The following is a 13,380-nucleotide window of genomic DNA, read 5'->3' as shown; positions in this document are numbered from 1 at the left end:
ATTTATTTTAGACTATGGAAAGGATGTTAGACAAAAAGCAAATTCAAGTGATTTTCTTATTCGTGTTCAAAATGGGTTGTAAAGCAGCGGAGTCAACTAGCAGTACAGTGCATTTGGCCCAGGAGCTGCTAACGAGCGTACGTGCACTGGTGGTTCAAGAAGTTTTGTGAAAGAGACGAGAGCCTTGGAGGAACGTAGTGATCACTCATCGGAAGTTGACAATGACCAGGAAGTTGACAATGACCGGGTGAGAGCCATCATCGAAGCTGATCTTCTTACTGCATGAGAAGTTGCCAAAGAGCTGAACATTGCCCATTCTACAGTTGTTCACGATTTGAAGCAAATTGGAAAAGTGAAAAAACTCGATAAGTGGGTGTCTCATGATAAGCTAACCGAAAATCAAAAAGTCGTTTTGAAGTGTCTTCTCTTATTCTGCGCAACAACAGTGAACCGTTTCTCTATCGGATTGTGACATGCAATAAGAAGTGGATTTTATATGACAGATGGTGACAACCAGCTCAGTGGTTGGACTGAGAGGAAGCTCCACAGCACTTCCCAAAGCCATGCTGGCACCGAAGAAGGAACGTGGTCACAGTCTGGTGGTCTGCTGCCTGTCTGATCCACTGTAGCTTTCTGAATCCTGACGAAATCATTACAAGAAGTACGCTCAGCAAATCGATGAGACGCACCAAAAACTCGACCACCTGCAGCCGGCACTGGTCTGCAGAAAGGGCCCGGTTCTCGGGCACAGCACCACCCGGCGCACGTGGCACAGCGGCACTCACAGGCTGCACATGCCGGAAGGTCCGCCTCGGCCGCCGTGTCCACCTGGACTCTTGCCAGCCAACTGCCACTTCCTCAGGCATCTTGACAGCTGTTTGCAGGGAAAACGCTTCCACAACCAGCAGGAGGCAGAAAACGCTTTCCAAGAGTTGGTTGACTCCTGAAGCACAGGTGTTTACCACGCTGCAGGAATAAACAAACTTACTTCTCATTGGCAAAAATGTGTTGATTGTCGTGGTTCCTATTTTGATTTATAAAAATATGTTTGAGCCTAGTTATAATGATTTAAAATTCAGTCCAAAACCGCAATTACCTTTGCACCAACCTAATGTTTTATAAATTATGCATTTTGCAGAAGGAAGTTTTACTCAGATCAATGCATTACAGTTTCAGTTCTAAAAATTGCATTGTCTCTTCAACACTATCTTGGGGAAAAAAATCTAGAACCTGTTAATGCTTATCTGAAGTGGCATTCTGATTCCAGTTTTTGTCTTTTCTTTAGGACTATCGGACAAAACCTTTTTGCTGCAGTGCTTGCCCATTTTCTTCAAAATTTTTCTCTGCCTACAAAAGTCATTTCCGGAATGTCCATAGTGAAGACTTTGAAAACAGGATTCTCCTTAATTGCCCCTACTGTACGTTCAATGCAGACAAAAAGACTTTGGAAACACACATTAAAATATTTCATGCTCCAAACGCCAGCGCACCAAGTAGCAGCCTCAGCACTTTCAAAGATAAAAGCAAGAGTGATGGCCTTAAACCCAAGCAGGCTGACAGTGTAGAGCAAGCGGTTTATTACTGTAAGAAGTGCACTTACCGAGATCCGCTTTATGAAATAGTTAGGAAGCACATTTACAGGGAACATTTTCAGCATGTGGCAGCACCTTACATAGCAAAGGCAGGAGAAAAATCACTCAATGGTGCAGTCCCCTTAGGCACAAATGCCCGGGAGGAAAGTAGTATTCACTGCAAGCGATGCCTTTTTATGCCAAAGTCTTACGAAGCTTTGGTACAACATGTCATTGAAGACCATGAACGCATAGGCTATCAGGTCACTGCCATGATTGGTCACACAAATGTGGTGGTTCCCCGATCCAAACCCCTGATGCTAATTGCTCCCAAACCTCAAGAGAAGAAGGGCATGGGACTCCAGTCAAGAATTGGTTCCCTCGCTTCTGGAAACGTACGGTCTTTGCCATCACAGCAGATGGTGAATCGACTCTCAATACCAAAGCCTAACGTAAATTCCACAGGTGTCAACATGATGTCCAATGTTCACCTGCAGCAGAACAACTATGGAGTCAAATCTGTAGGCCAGGGCTATGGCGTTGGTCAGTCAATGAGACTGGGGCTAGGTGGCAACGCACCGGTTTCCATCCCTCAACAGTCTCAGTCTGTGAAGCAGTTACTTCCAAGTGGAAATGGAAGATCTTACGGTCTTGGGTCAGAGCAGAGGACCCAGGCGCCAGCAAGATACTCACTGCAGTCTCCGAATGCCCCGTCTCTCTCTTCAGGCCAGTTAAAGTCTCCATCCCTCTCCCAGTCACAGGCATCCAGAGTATTAGGTCAGTCCAGCTCCAAGCCAACTGCAGCTGCCACTGGCCCTCCACCACCCAATACTTCCTCAACTCAGAAGTGGAAAATATGTACCATCTGTAATGAGCTGTTTCCTGAAAATGTATATAGCGTGCACTTCGAAAAAGAACATAAAGCTGAGAAAGTCCCAGCAGTAGCCAACTACATTATGAAAATACACAATTTCACTAGCAAATGCCTTTACTGTAATCGCTATTTGCCCACAGACACTCTGCTCAACCACATGCTAATTCATGGTCTGTCTTGTCCATATTGCCGGTCAACCTTCAATGACGTGGAAAAGATGGCGGCTCACATGCGCATGGTTCACGTGGACGAAGAGATGGGACCTAAAACAGATTCTACTCTGAGTTTTGATTTGACATTGCAGCAGGGTAGTCACACTAACATCCATCTCCTTGTAACCACGTATAACCTGAGGGATGCTCCTGCTGAGTCTGTTGCTTACCATGCCCAAAATAACCCACCCATCCCTCCAAAGCCACAGCCAAAAGTGCAGGAAAAGGCAGATATTCCTGTTAAAAGCTCACCTCAAGCTGCAGTGCCCTATAAAAAAGATGTCGGGAAAACCCTCTGCCCTCTTTGCTTTTCAATCCTGAAAGGACCCATATCTGACGCACTTGCACATCACTTACGAGAGAGGCACCAGGTGATTCAGACGGTTCACCCAGTGGAGAAAAAGCTCACCTACAAGTGCATCCACTGCCTTGGTGTGTATACCAGCAACATGACCGCCTCCACCATCACTCTGCATCTGGTTCACTGCAGGGGTGTGGGAAAGACCCAGAACGGCCAAGACAAGACAAATGCACCTTCGCGGCTTAACCAGTCCCCAGGCCTGGCACCTGTGAAGCGCACTTACGAGCAAATGGAGTTCCCCTTGCTGAAGAAGCGAAAGTTAGATGAAGATAGCGATTCACCTGGCTTCTTTGAAGAGAAGCCTGAGGAGCCTGTTGTTTTAGCTTTAGACCCTAAGGGTCATGAAGATGATTCTTATGAAGCCAGGAAAAGCTTCCTAACAAAATACTTCAACAAACAACCTTATCCCACCAGGAGAGAAATTGAGAAGCTGGCGGCAAGCTTATGGTTGTGGAAGAGTGACATTGCTTCCCATTTTAGTAACAAGAGGAAGAAGTGTGTCAGAGACTGTGAAAAGTACAAGCCTGGTGTGTTACTGGGCTTCAACATGAAAGAGCTAAACAAAGTTAAGCATGAGATGGATTTTGATGCTGAGTGGCTCTTTGAAAATCACGATGAGAAGGATTCCAGAGTCAATGCTAGTAAAACAGCAGACAAAAAGCTCAATCTTGGGAAGGAAGATGACAGTTCCTCAGACAGTTTTGAAAATTTGGAGGAAGAATCCAATGGAAGTGATAGCCCTTTTGACCCTGTTTTTGAAGTTGAGCCTAAAATCCCTAATGATAACCCAGAGGAACACATACCGAAGGTAATTTCTGAAGATGCTTTAGAATCTGAGAAGCTAGACCAAAAAGCGGAGGATGGTTCAAAATATGAAACTATTCATTTGACTGAGGAGCCAACCAAACTAATGCATGATGCCTCTGATAGTGAGGTTGACCAAGATGATGTTGTTGAGTGGAAAGATGGTGCTTCTCCATCTGAGAGCGGCCCTGGTTCCCAACAGGTGTCAGACTTTGAGGACAACACGTGTGAGATGAAAGCAGGAACCTGGTCCGATGAGTCTTCCCAGAGTGAAGACGCGAGGAGCAGTAAGCCAGCTGCCAAAAAAAAGGCTACCGTGCAAGGAGACAGAGAGCAGTTGAAGTGGAAGAATAGTTCCTATGGAAAAGTTGAAGGGTTTTGGTCCAAGGACCAGTCACAGTGGAAGAATGCCACTGAAAACGATGAGCGCTTATCCACCCCACAGATCGAGTGGCAGAACAGCACCATTGACAGTGAGGATGGGGAGCAGTTTGACAGCATGGCCGACGGGGTGGCCGACCCGATGCACGGCAGCTTGACGGGGGTCAAACTGAGCAGCCAGCAGGCTTAAGGGCCGGCCTCTCGGGCCTTGGTGACAAATGCTGCGGCCTGGAACTCTGTTCTCCTTTCAGTTAAGACTGCAAAGCTGTGTTCTAACTGGTACTGCCTTTCGAGTGCCGGGTCATCAGGCGGTGGGGACATGTGGCCACTCCAGTCCCAGTGGTCATTTCTAAGTCTGTGACACGTGATTGGCTGATCTTGGCTTTAGAACGCTCTGTGACAGACACAGTAACTAAATGTGAAAAACCAATAAGCTGGTGGCTCATGAACGCACATGAGAAAAAGCAGAGGTTTGTTTTATCTGCCGTCTCACCATTTCTTTCCCTCTGTAAAACAGTGTCTGGTTGGACGTCCTTGAGAAGCATTCTCCTGATTACAATGGTCGTGCAGGGCCAGCACACAAGCTACCAGTCCAGTGTGTACAGTAGACTTCGGGGAAATCAATTTTTTTCATGTATTCATTCTGAATAGTTGAAATGTATATTTGTACAGTCTTTTAGACCTATTCAAGTGAAGCTTACGATACTGTTACTGTGTACCCATCATAGACTCTTTTCTTTTTTAGTGTTGCCCTTGCTGTGTAATAAGCGCTGTATCTAGCTGACCTAGCAAAAGCCTGAAACTACGCTAGTGTGGACTTCGGGACAGACTTAGTTTTTGCACATAACCTTGTACAATCTCGCGACAGAGGCCAGCCACGTAAGATATATATCTGGACTCTCTTGTATTATAGAATTTTTCTTGTTCTGAATATCCTTGACATTACAGCTGACAAAAACAAAAACTGGTATTTCAGATGTTTTCTGAAATCTTTTAAGCTAAAAATCACATGCAAGAATTGACTTTGCAGCGACTAATTTTGACACCTTTTAGATCTGTATGGAAGTGTGTTGTGTTGAAGCAGCAGGCCAATGAGTGCTGCTTTTTGGATATTTAGTTTTATCTTTAGTTAAACACCACCCTGGTGTATTCATTTATACCATCTAATATATGACACACTGTTGTAGTATGTATAATTTTGTGATCTTTATTTCCCTTTGTATTCATTTTAAGCATCTAAATAAATTGCTGTATTGTGCTTAATGTAGATACTTACTTGCGTTATTACACCTCCAGTCCTCTGTGTCCGTCACGTCTTGTACCAGTTGATGCCTCATCAGAGAAGGAGGCACAGCCACCGAGGAAGCTTGTGGAAGACCAGGAATGGCATAAAGAACGCTTTCTCTCAAGGCTCTTGTTACACATTCTTTGGTTCGGTTTGGCTTTTGTCTGTTACCTTTTTAATCACTAAAATAAACATCCTTGAATTTTTTCAGGTCCCCTGTTGTTAAGGATCAGAACCTGCTTAGATATGTAAATGTCTCAGTGATAAAGGATGTAAACATAAATAAGCATTGATTTGCAAGCAGAATCTTACTACCCTGGTGTTCTTTCTTCTAAATGAAGTCCATGTTAGTTTTCACTTCATAATGGGAACAGTTGTACTAACCAGGCAACTACTCTTCTTTTAACTCTGGACCATCTTGCTATTAAGAGAAAGGCTTTGGAGAGCACATGTTCTGGGGGCTATCAAGATGCAGGAGCTGGTAGGGCGCGAGTGACCCCGTACCAAAGAACAGGGAGTTAGGAGGTGGCAGAAGTGGTCCAGTGTGTTTGGTGGCGGTAACATGACGGGATGGATGCTCTTTAGTCCATGCGGAGGCTGGTCAGTCACCTTTCAGGGACATTGGCCTAAAGAGTTCTGAAGTGGACTAGTTTCCATGATTTCTAAGACTCCAGAAAGTTCAGTTTAACGCTTTTGTTACCCGAGAGCAAAAGTTTGACCAGCCTCCCCCCAAAATGTAAAGCTGTGCCTCTCAGAACAATATAGGAGAAAGCACAAGAATGGACTAGAACCTTCAGGGTGTTTGGAGCTGGCACGGAGCTAATTTTTTTTTTTTTTTTGAGCTATTTTAAACTGTCACACAGATAGATTATAAATTCTGTGGACATCCAATATGCTGCAGATTACCTAATCAGAAAAGGTGGCGTTGAGAACATGTCTTACCTGCATTTAAGCCATCTCACATTTACTTTGAAATTACTCTGCCTAATAGGAAGAATTTAGCCTGGTCTTGTGAGTCCTACATGAAGTACTAGTGAGACTTGTGCAGTATAGGGGTTGAGGGTGGGGAGGTGTGCTCCGGGCTGGACATTTGAGCAGAGAGATGGGGACGCTTCTGTGCTGTGGTGGTGTGAGTGGGCCTTGTCAGCAGGGGGAAAAGAGTTTAGCCACCTAAGGACTGGAAATAAAGATTCCCCAGTAAAAACTGTTGGAGAAGTCCTGAAAGTGTCTCAATAAAAGCCATTTTAAAACAATGCCGTTGCTACTGTTTGCTTTTGGAATAATCTGGAAAGAAAAGCTGGCTTTCTGCCATCTTCTAATTAGAGAGGGTCTATAACTGTAGACTGAATAATCCTGTAGATTTTCTTTTGAACAAGGAAAAACAAAATTCCAGAGCACTTTTTGCCCTCTGTGGCCAGAAGTTCCAGACTCAAACTGAGTAAGCACTGTGGTTTCTCTCCCGTTTCAGCACGTAGAAGCATTTTCTTGTCCCATCTTTGGTTCCTTACCATTGATTAGTACGAGGGTCTTCAGCAAACAGCTCTTTGTTCCCTCTTAAATTCCAGGCAGAAAAGGAAATGCCCCTTCCTCCCCCTCCCAACCCCCATGGCTGTGTCTGTCTAGCCACTTGTAAAGATTCACACTTCTTCAAAAGGGAGCAAAAAGATTTGAAAATGATTTATATCAAAGATTGAGGAATGCCCCACCTGAAACACTTCTCTAGGGGCGATTCACCTTGCTTTTGCCAAATGAGTACCGCCATATAGACGGGTGTCTCCCTGCTCTGTGGACTAAATCTTAAGGTGGGGCTCCCAGATCATCTTGACACTACAGCTTGAGAGCCACTTAGCCTGAGTGATGGATCTGATTTTTACCAAGAGGTTAGGTAGAGCATGCTGAATCTGGATTCCACAGAGCAGCTGGTCAGCCTTCTGCCCCTCCCTTAGGCAATGGTCTTTTCAACCCATTTGACACTTATTTCTAACCCACCCAGTAGCTTATTGGCCTGGCACCAGTTGCAGGCATGTTTCACCAAAGTGTCATGTAGGAACATAACTCCTCAACCCCCAGAGGCCCAAAAATTAAGGCAAGAGACTGCTCTCACCAAACTGAAATGCATTCCGACATACCAGTCATTAAAGGGCCGCTTTGACGTGATCTAGAAAAAGACTGAGAGAAACCAGACAGGCAAGTTAAAAGATAAAAAGGTGTTTTCTACCAACTGCTACTGGGTTAGCTCAAAAATGGATCAAAACTTGCACAAAATGAAGATTATTTGGAAAAGTATTGGCAATTCTTTGCATCCTGCTACTTCCGTCAACAAACTCTCAAAAAACTAATATTCACTAGAACTTGAATCCTAGAGGGATTACGACTTGGTGGAGTTGTATTTAAAAATCTGCATGTAAGGCATAGCTGCAGATACCCTGAAAATCCTTGAGTCGTGTTTTCAAAGGGCTCCAGCTACAGGGATACAGGAGGGACGGGCCCCAGGATTTCCAGGACACATGCTCTGCACCGCGTAAATGAGGTGTTGCGGGTGTCTGTTTTTTTCAGCATATGTACAGCGCGCATCTGTGATGCAAACCAACCCCCAGGCTCGCAGCAGGACACCATCAGTACCCCCTAGAAAGGCGTAAAGGCATTCAAACCTAAACTGGTTGTTGCAAAGATCTGGCTGTACCTTTATTAATGTCTTCTTACTACCAAGTGAAACAAAATGGATATCCTGATAGCAGATTGTTCACCTGGAAGCTGATAAAGCAAGAGGCTAGAAATAAAGACCTTTTCCAAAGCACGCATGTGATCTGTCGCCATCAGGCCTGAAGCAGAAGGCAACAGCTGTGTAAGAGGGACAGCCATCTGGGAGTCAAAACTTTTAAGACCCCGCGTTGAGGATGGCAGGTGAAAAGATGCCTGCACGGCTGCATCTGCTGGGCTGGCTCTATTGGTATTGGCTTCCCCCGGGGGAGAGGACTCCAGAGGCTTAAATACAGAGTCCTCCAGGCCAGGGGTGAGATTCCACCTTTCCCAGGAGTTTGACACTGTTCATAAAATCGCCCCAAGCTCACCACACATCCTGAGCACATATTGACTCAACAAGAACTTTCCAAACATCACAGAAGTGTTTAGGACTAGTTGTAGGGCACTAGATGCCAAGATAATTTGAATCCTCAAAACAGTCCTGCCTCACACCCCCACCCCCTCAAAAAAAGTATTGTAAAAGGAGTGTTAGTTCCCAGGACATGATGCTTGAGCAAAGCCAATTTGTCCCAAGACTCCACCTGGCAGAGAGGAGATGCTTGTTTGGACCCAGGCTATCCGAGTCCACAGCCCCTGGATTTCCCAGCCACACCATCCAGCCCTGATTCTGGCTGAAGACTACCCTCTTGAGAAAGGCTTTCCCTGCTGTGAACGCAGAGACACGTGAGCCCCAGGTTTTAAACCAACACCTACTTTCCCCAGCACAGTGTCTCCCAAACGACTCATTCACACTGCCATCTTCGTCATTTTTGCCACATCTGCCTAACAGCTGCTTTACATACTTGGTATGTTTCAACTCTCCTTTTTAGAAGGGAAAATTATTTTTGCAAGAAAAGTCCAACCAGCGTGCTTTGCTATTAATGGTAGCACCCCTGAAAACAAGGCAAAACGTTAAGACTGAAACTGTGCCACCTGCCATCGCTTGCCGAGGGCTGTGAGCCCGAGACTTGCTTTGTTGGTTAAAAAGGAAAATCACAGGGATCCAGGGCAGACTAGCACCAAGATGAGACCTTTTCCTTGACCCAGGCAAGGCTGGAAAAATTGGATATGTCTCTGTGGACTCGTGTTACCTAACGCATGCCAGATGGCACCAAACCCATTTGTCAACAGATGGCTCCGGTTCAGTGTTTCCCAGGGAAGTCTCTGCCCATCAGTGAGTACCCAACTCTTCTTACCTGGTTTTAGACTCCTTTTTATGACATAGGACTCTCATTGGCAGTTATGGGAACTCCAACTCAGATTGGGCTTTTCACAAGGGAAAACACAAGCAGCCGTGGTGCCCAAAGAAGGCAGGCTGCTCAGCAATGCGGGCAGGGCCTCCGGGCCTCTTGTCTTCTGGTCCTGCCACCCACATGGTCACCTTCATTCTAAGCAGGCACCCTGGCGTTCCTGTTGCTTCCCATTCACCTGCCCTGAGAGAGGGCATCGCCTCCCTCGCTACTGAGCAAGGGTCCTGAACTTGGGGCCAATTGGACCATTCCAGAACCAGTTTCCATGCTGGTAGGCTTAAGATGGGCTTCCCTGGTGGCTCAGTGGTTAAAAAAAAAAAAGCCTGCCAGTGCAGGAGACTTGGGTTCAATCCATGGGAAGGAAAGAGCCCCTGGAAAAGGAAATGACCACCCACTCCAGTATTTCTGCCTGGGAAATCCCATAGCCAGAGGAGCCTGGCAGGCTGCAGTCCATGGGGTCGCAAGAGAGTCGGGCACTGCTTAGTGACTGCTGCTGCTAAGTCACTTTAGTCGTGTCCGACTCTGTGGGACCCCATAGATGGCAGCCCACCAGGCTCCCCTGTCCTTGGGATTCTCCAGGCAAGAACACTGGAGTGGGTTGCCATTTCCTTCTCCAATGCATGAAAGTGAAAAGTGAAACTGAAGTCGCTCAGTTGTGTCCGACTCTTCACAACCCCACGGACTGCAGCCTACCAGGCTCCTCCGTCCATGGGATTTTCCAGGCAAGAGTACTGGAGTGGGGTGCCGTTGCCTTCTCCGACTTAGTGACTAAACACCACCAAACAAGGCTTAGACCAGAACTACCTCGGTGAGTCACTGTGAGCTAGGTTCACCTGGATGGGCTTAGATCAGGCAGTACCCATCTCTGGAGCTGAGGCGGAATCGGTTCAACTCAAGCCAGAAACCAACTCAAACCCAATTACACTCGGGAGGCTGTGAAACGGATATTGAGGTCTCGACACTCTTCAAAGGAAACCTTGAGATTTTTCTTAACTGCTCTTCTTGGAAAACATGTCCCAGAACCGGCTGCGTCTCCAAATCACCTGGGGAGTTTTAACACTTAGAGATCCTGAGGACCCTCCCCCAGAGATTCTGATGTAGTTGGTCACAGGCTATGGCCCAGCTGACTTCAAAGGACAAGTAAGCCGGAGAACCACCATTCTTTTTTTTCTTCGGTCGTGCCTTCTGGCATGTGGGATCTTAGTCCCCGACCAGGGATCAAACTTGTGTCCCCCTGCAGTGGAAGTGCAAAATCCTAACCGCTGGACCACCAGGGAAGTCCCTTTTTTAAATTATTTTAAATTTTTTCCCACCATTCTAAAGACACAAGTGAATGATGCTACAGCATGAACCTTCCGCAGTTCATCCCTTTGCTACCAGTGGTCTCCTGGGTAAGACCACTGATTTTATTTCTCTCCATTCAACAAACATACCCTCGCCGGACAGCCTGAGAACCCCCGTCTCTACACCCAGAGGTGCAGTTTGTGTGCAGAAAACAGCACGTGTGCAGCTGATGGCCCGATGTCTCCACAGTTCCCTGGGAGCCATGAGGAGACCGTGGGTGTACACAGGGCACCCTTACTGCAGGAGAGGTCACTGCTGCAGCCACCCCAGCCCTGGTGCCCACAAGAAAAGCACGGACTTCATCATCCAGGGTGCTCCTCCAGGTCTCCTATGCCCGCTCCTCGGGCACATCTCCCCCTGGAAGAGCCTTGCTGATGAAACACTGACCGTTAGCATGTATGATGGTGCTGCTCCCTGGATGACCCCATGAGGAAGTCCTTCCGGTTGAGGGGCCGACCTCCAGCATTCAGGCTTGGCTGGACTTGGTGCCTTGAGGGAATCTTGCCATTCTCCTGATACATGCCCCCAGCAGCCATCTCTCTACCTCCTTCCTCAAACTCGGCATCACGGGCCGACAGCAAAGCACAGTCGTCAGAAGTCCCAGTAAAGAAAGCAGAAGCAAGGCTCCGGCCACCGGCCCTGCCCAGCTGCTTGCAAGGCTAAAATGCATCCAGATGGTGCTTCCTGATAAGATGAATTCTGATGATTTTATGTCTACAGCGAACACACGGGGCTGAGAGAGGAAATTCTGTGACAGCTGCTCAGTCATAATCGCTTTGAATTCTTGTAAACCCAAAGATGGTTGTGCTCTTGACCGGGACACAAAGCACAAAGCGGAATTTTGTTTGAAGATGGAGAGGGAGATGCCCTGAGGCCTCCAGGTGCCTCGGTCAACAGGTTGTCTTGGAAGAACTGATAGTCCTGGAAACAGACCCCTTTAGGGGTGTCTGCCCGGCTTCTCGCCTCTTCTCTGGAACTCCCCTTTTGACCCCAAGAAAGAGCGCTTTTATGATGAATGGACATTGAGTTTTGTCAAATGCTTTTTCATGCATCTATGGAGATGACCATAAACATCTATGTGAAGTTTTTTTTACTTTATTCATCCAAGTGTGTTGCACTGATTGATTTTAAGGTGTTAAACCCACCTTGTATCCCTTGGAGACAGTCCACTTGGTCATGGTATATAATCCTCATGGTGTATAATGTTTCTGGATTCAGTCTGCTAATAATTTGTTGAGGACTTCTGCAAATGCAAATACCAGTGAGTCCAGGCATGTAGAGAAATTAGTGAGATAATCTGGATACAAGAGAAACATGGAGAGTGAGGCCCTTCTAAAGGGACTCAACTTTATTGTCCAGCAAGAATATGAACCCAGTACTGCCATATTTTAGTTTCTGAGTAGAAGCTGAAAATCCAGTTCTTCATGAGAAATGTCCTGATTTTTAATTGCTAGCAACTTATTTTAATCAAATTTTTTGAATAGGGAAACATCGAAATATCAAAAAGTATAAAATAAAAATGGAAAGCCCACATCTCACCGAAAGCAGAATGTTCACCATTTTCAAATATTTGTTTATCCTCCCAGAGAACTTTAGCGCTTTCCTTTCTTACACAGATGATAGCATATCGTGTCCTTCTTCTTCCACTTTGGTTTTGGGGATTCTCCACACCAAATCGTAAAGAACTCCTAATCCAACTTTTACATCTTCACAGGATTCCCCCACCCATGCATGTGTGGCGGTACTATAACTGAGCCAATCCCTAGTTGATGGACACTTAGATTCTGTCCCATCTCTTGCTATTTCAATGTGCCGTGAATAAATTTTTGCATTTATCATTTCTCTTGTGTGTGTATATTGGGAGGCTAGATCTCTAGGGATGGAACTGGGTATGTACATTGTCTAAGAACACATACATTTCTAACTTGGATAGGCACTGCCTGTGGACCTCCATGAGAATCGTGTCCCACCACCAATGTATAAGAATGCACCTTTCTTCAAGATTTCACTAACAGTGTCATCAAAAACATTTTACTTTTGCCAGCGTGATAAATGAAAACTGAGTATTCAATATTCTTTCATACTCGCAGATTGAGGTTCATCTTTTCATATTTTGAAAATGCCTTTTGCATAGTCTTTTCTGTGAAACAGGTATTCATATTCTTTGCTATTTTGGGGGGTTTCTTTCCTCTTATTTATTTGTAGGAGATGTTTATATATTAGGGGGATCATCCCTTTGTAGTACAAGCTGCAAGCATATTTTCCTAGTTTGTCATTTGGCTTTTGCATTTGGTTAGAATTCTGTTGTTTTGTTTTTATTTTTTATTTTTTGGTTGGATTTTCTGCTTGTTTTTGCCATGCAGAAAATTTAAACTTTTTAAATATCACAATTTTCTTCTATGGCTCCTGGATTTTTTATGATTCTCCAATGTTTCTGCCTCCTTATTCTATAAATTCACTTTACACATTGAACTCCTCCTTAATCCATTTGGAATTTTGGAACTGTTCCTGGTGTACAGAGTGAGGTATGGAACTCACTTTATTTTTTCCAGATGG

General features: G+C 45.6%; 1 protein-coding gene and 1 non-coding gene across 2 annotated transcripts in view; both read left to right on the top strand.

Annotated features, from left to right (window-relative positions):
• Positions 1-6,741, top strand: part of ADNP (activity dependent neuroprotector homeobox) — a 31,076-nt gene extending 24,335 nt beyond the window's left edge. The window contains exon 4 of the mRNA NM_001206031.3: positions 1,286-6,741. Within this exon, the coding sequence (NP_001192960.1) occupies positions 1,286-4,393 (3,108 nt within the window). The 3' untranslated portion in view covers positions 4,394-6,741. The remainder of the gene's footprint in view (positions 1-1,285) is intronic.
• MIR6527 (microRNA mir-6527) lies at positions 2,623-2,717 on the top strand. Its single transcript, NR_107796.1, has one exon. It is a non-coding gene; the product is annotated as a microRNA mir-6527 (primary transcript).
• Positions 6,742-13,380: the final 6,639 nt, after the last annotated feature.

This window comes from Bos taurus, chromosome 13 (assembly GCF_002263795.3).
Source record: "Bos taurus isolate L1 Dominette 01449 registration number 42190680 breed Hereford chromosome 13, ARS-UCD2.0, whole genome shotgun sequence".
NCBI classification, from domain to species: Eukaryota; Metazoa; Chordata; class Mammalia; order Artiodactyla; family Bovidae; genus Bos; species Bos taurus.
This window is presented reverse-complemented; position numbering and strand designations above follow the sequence as displayed.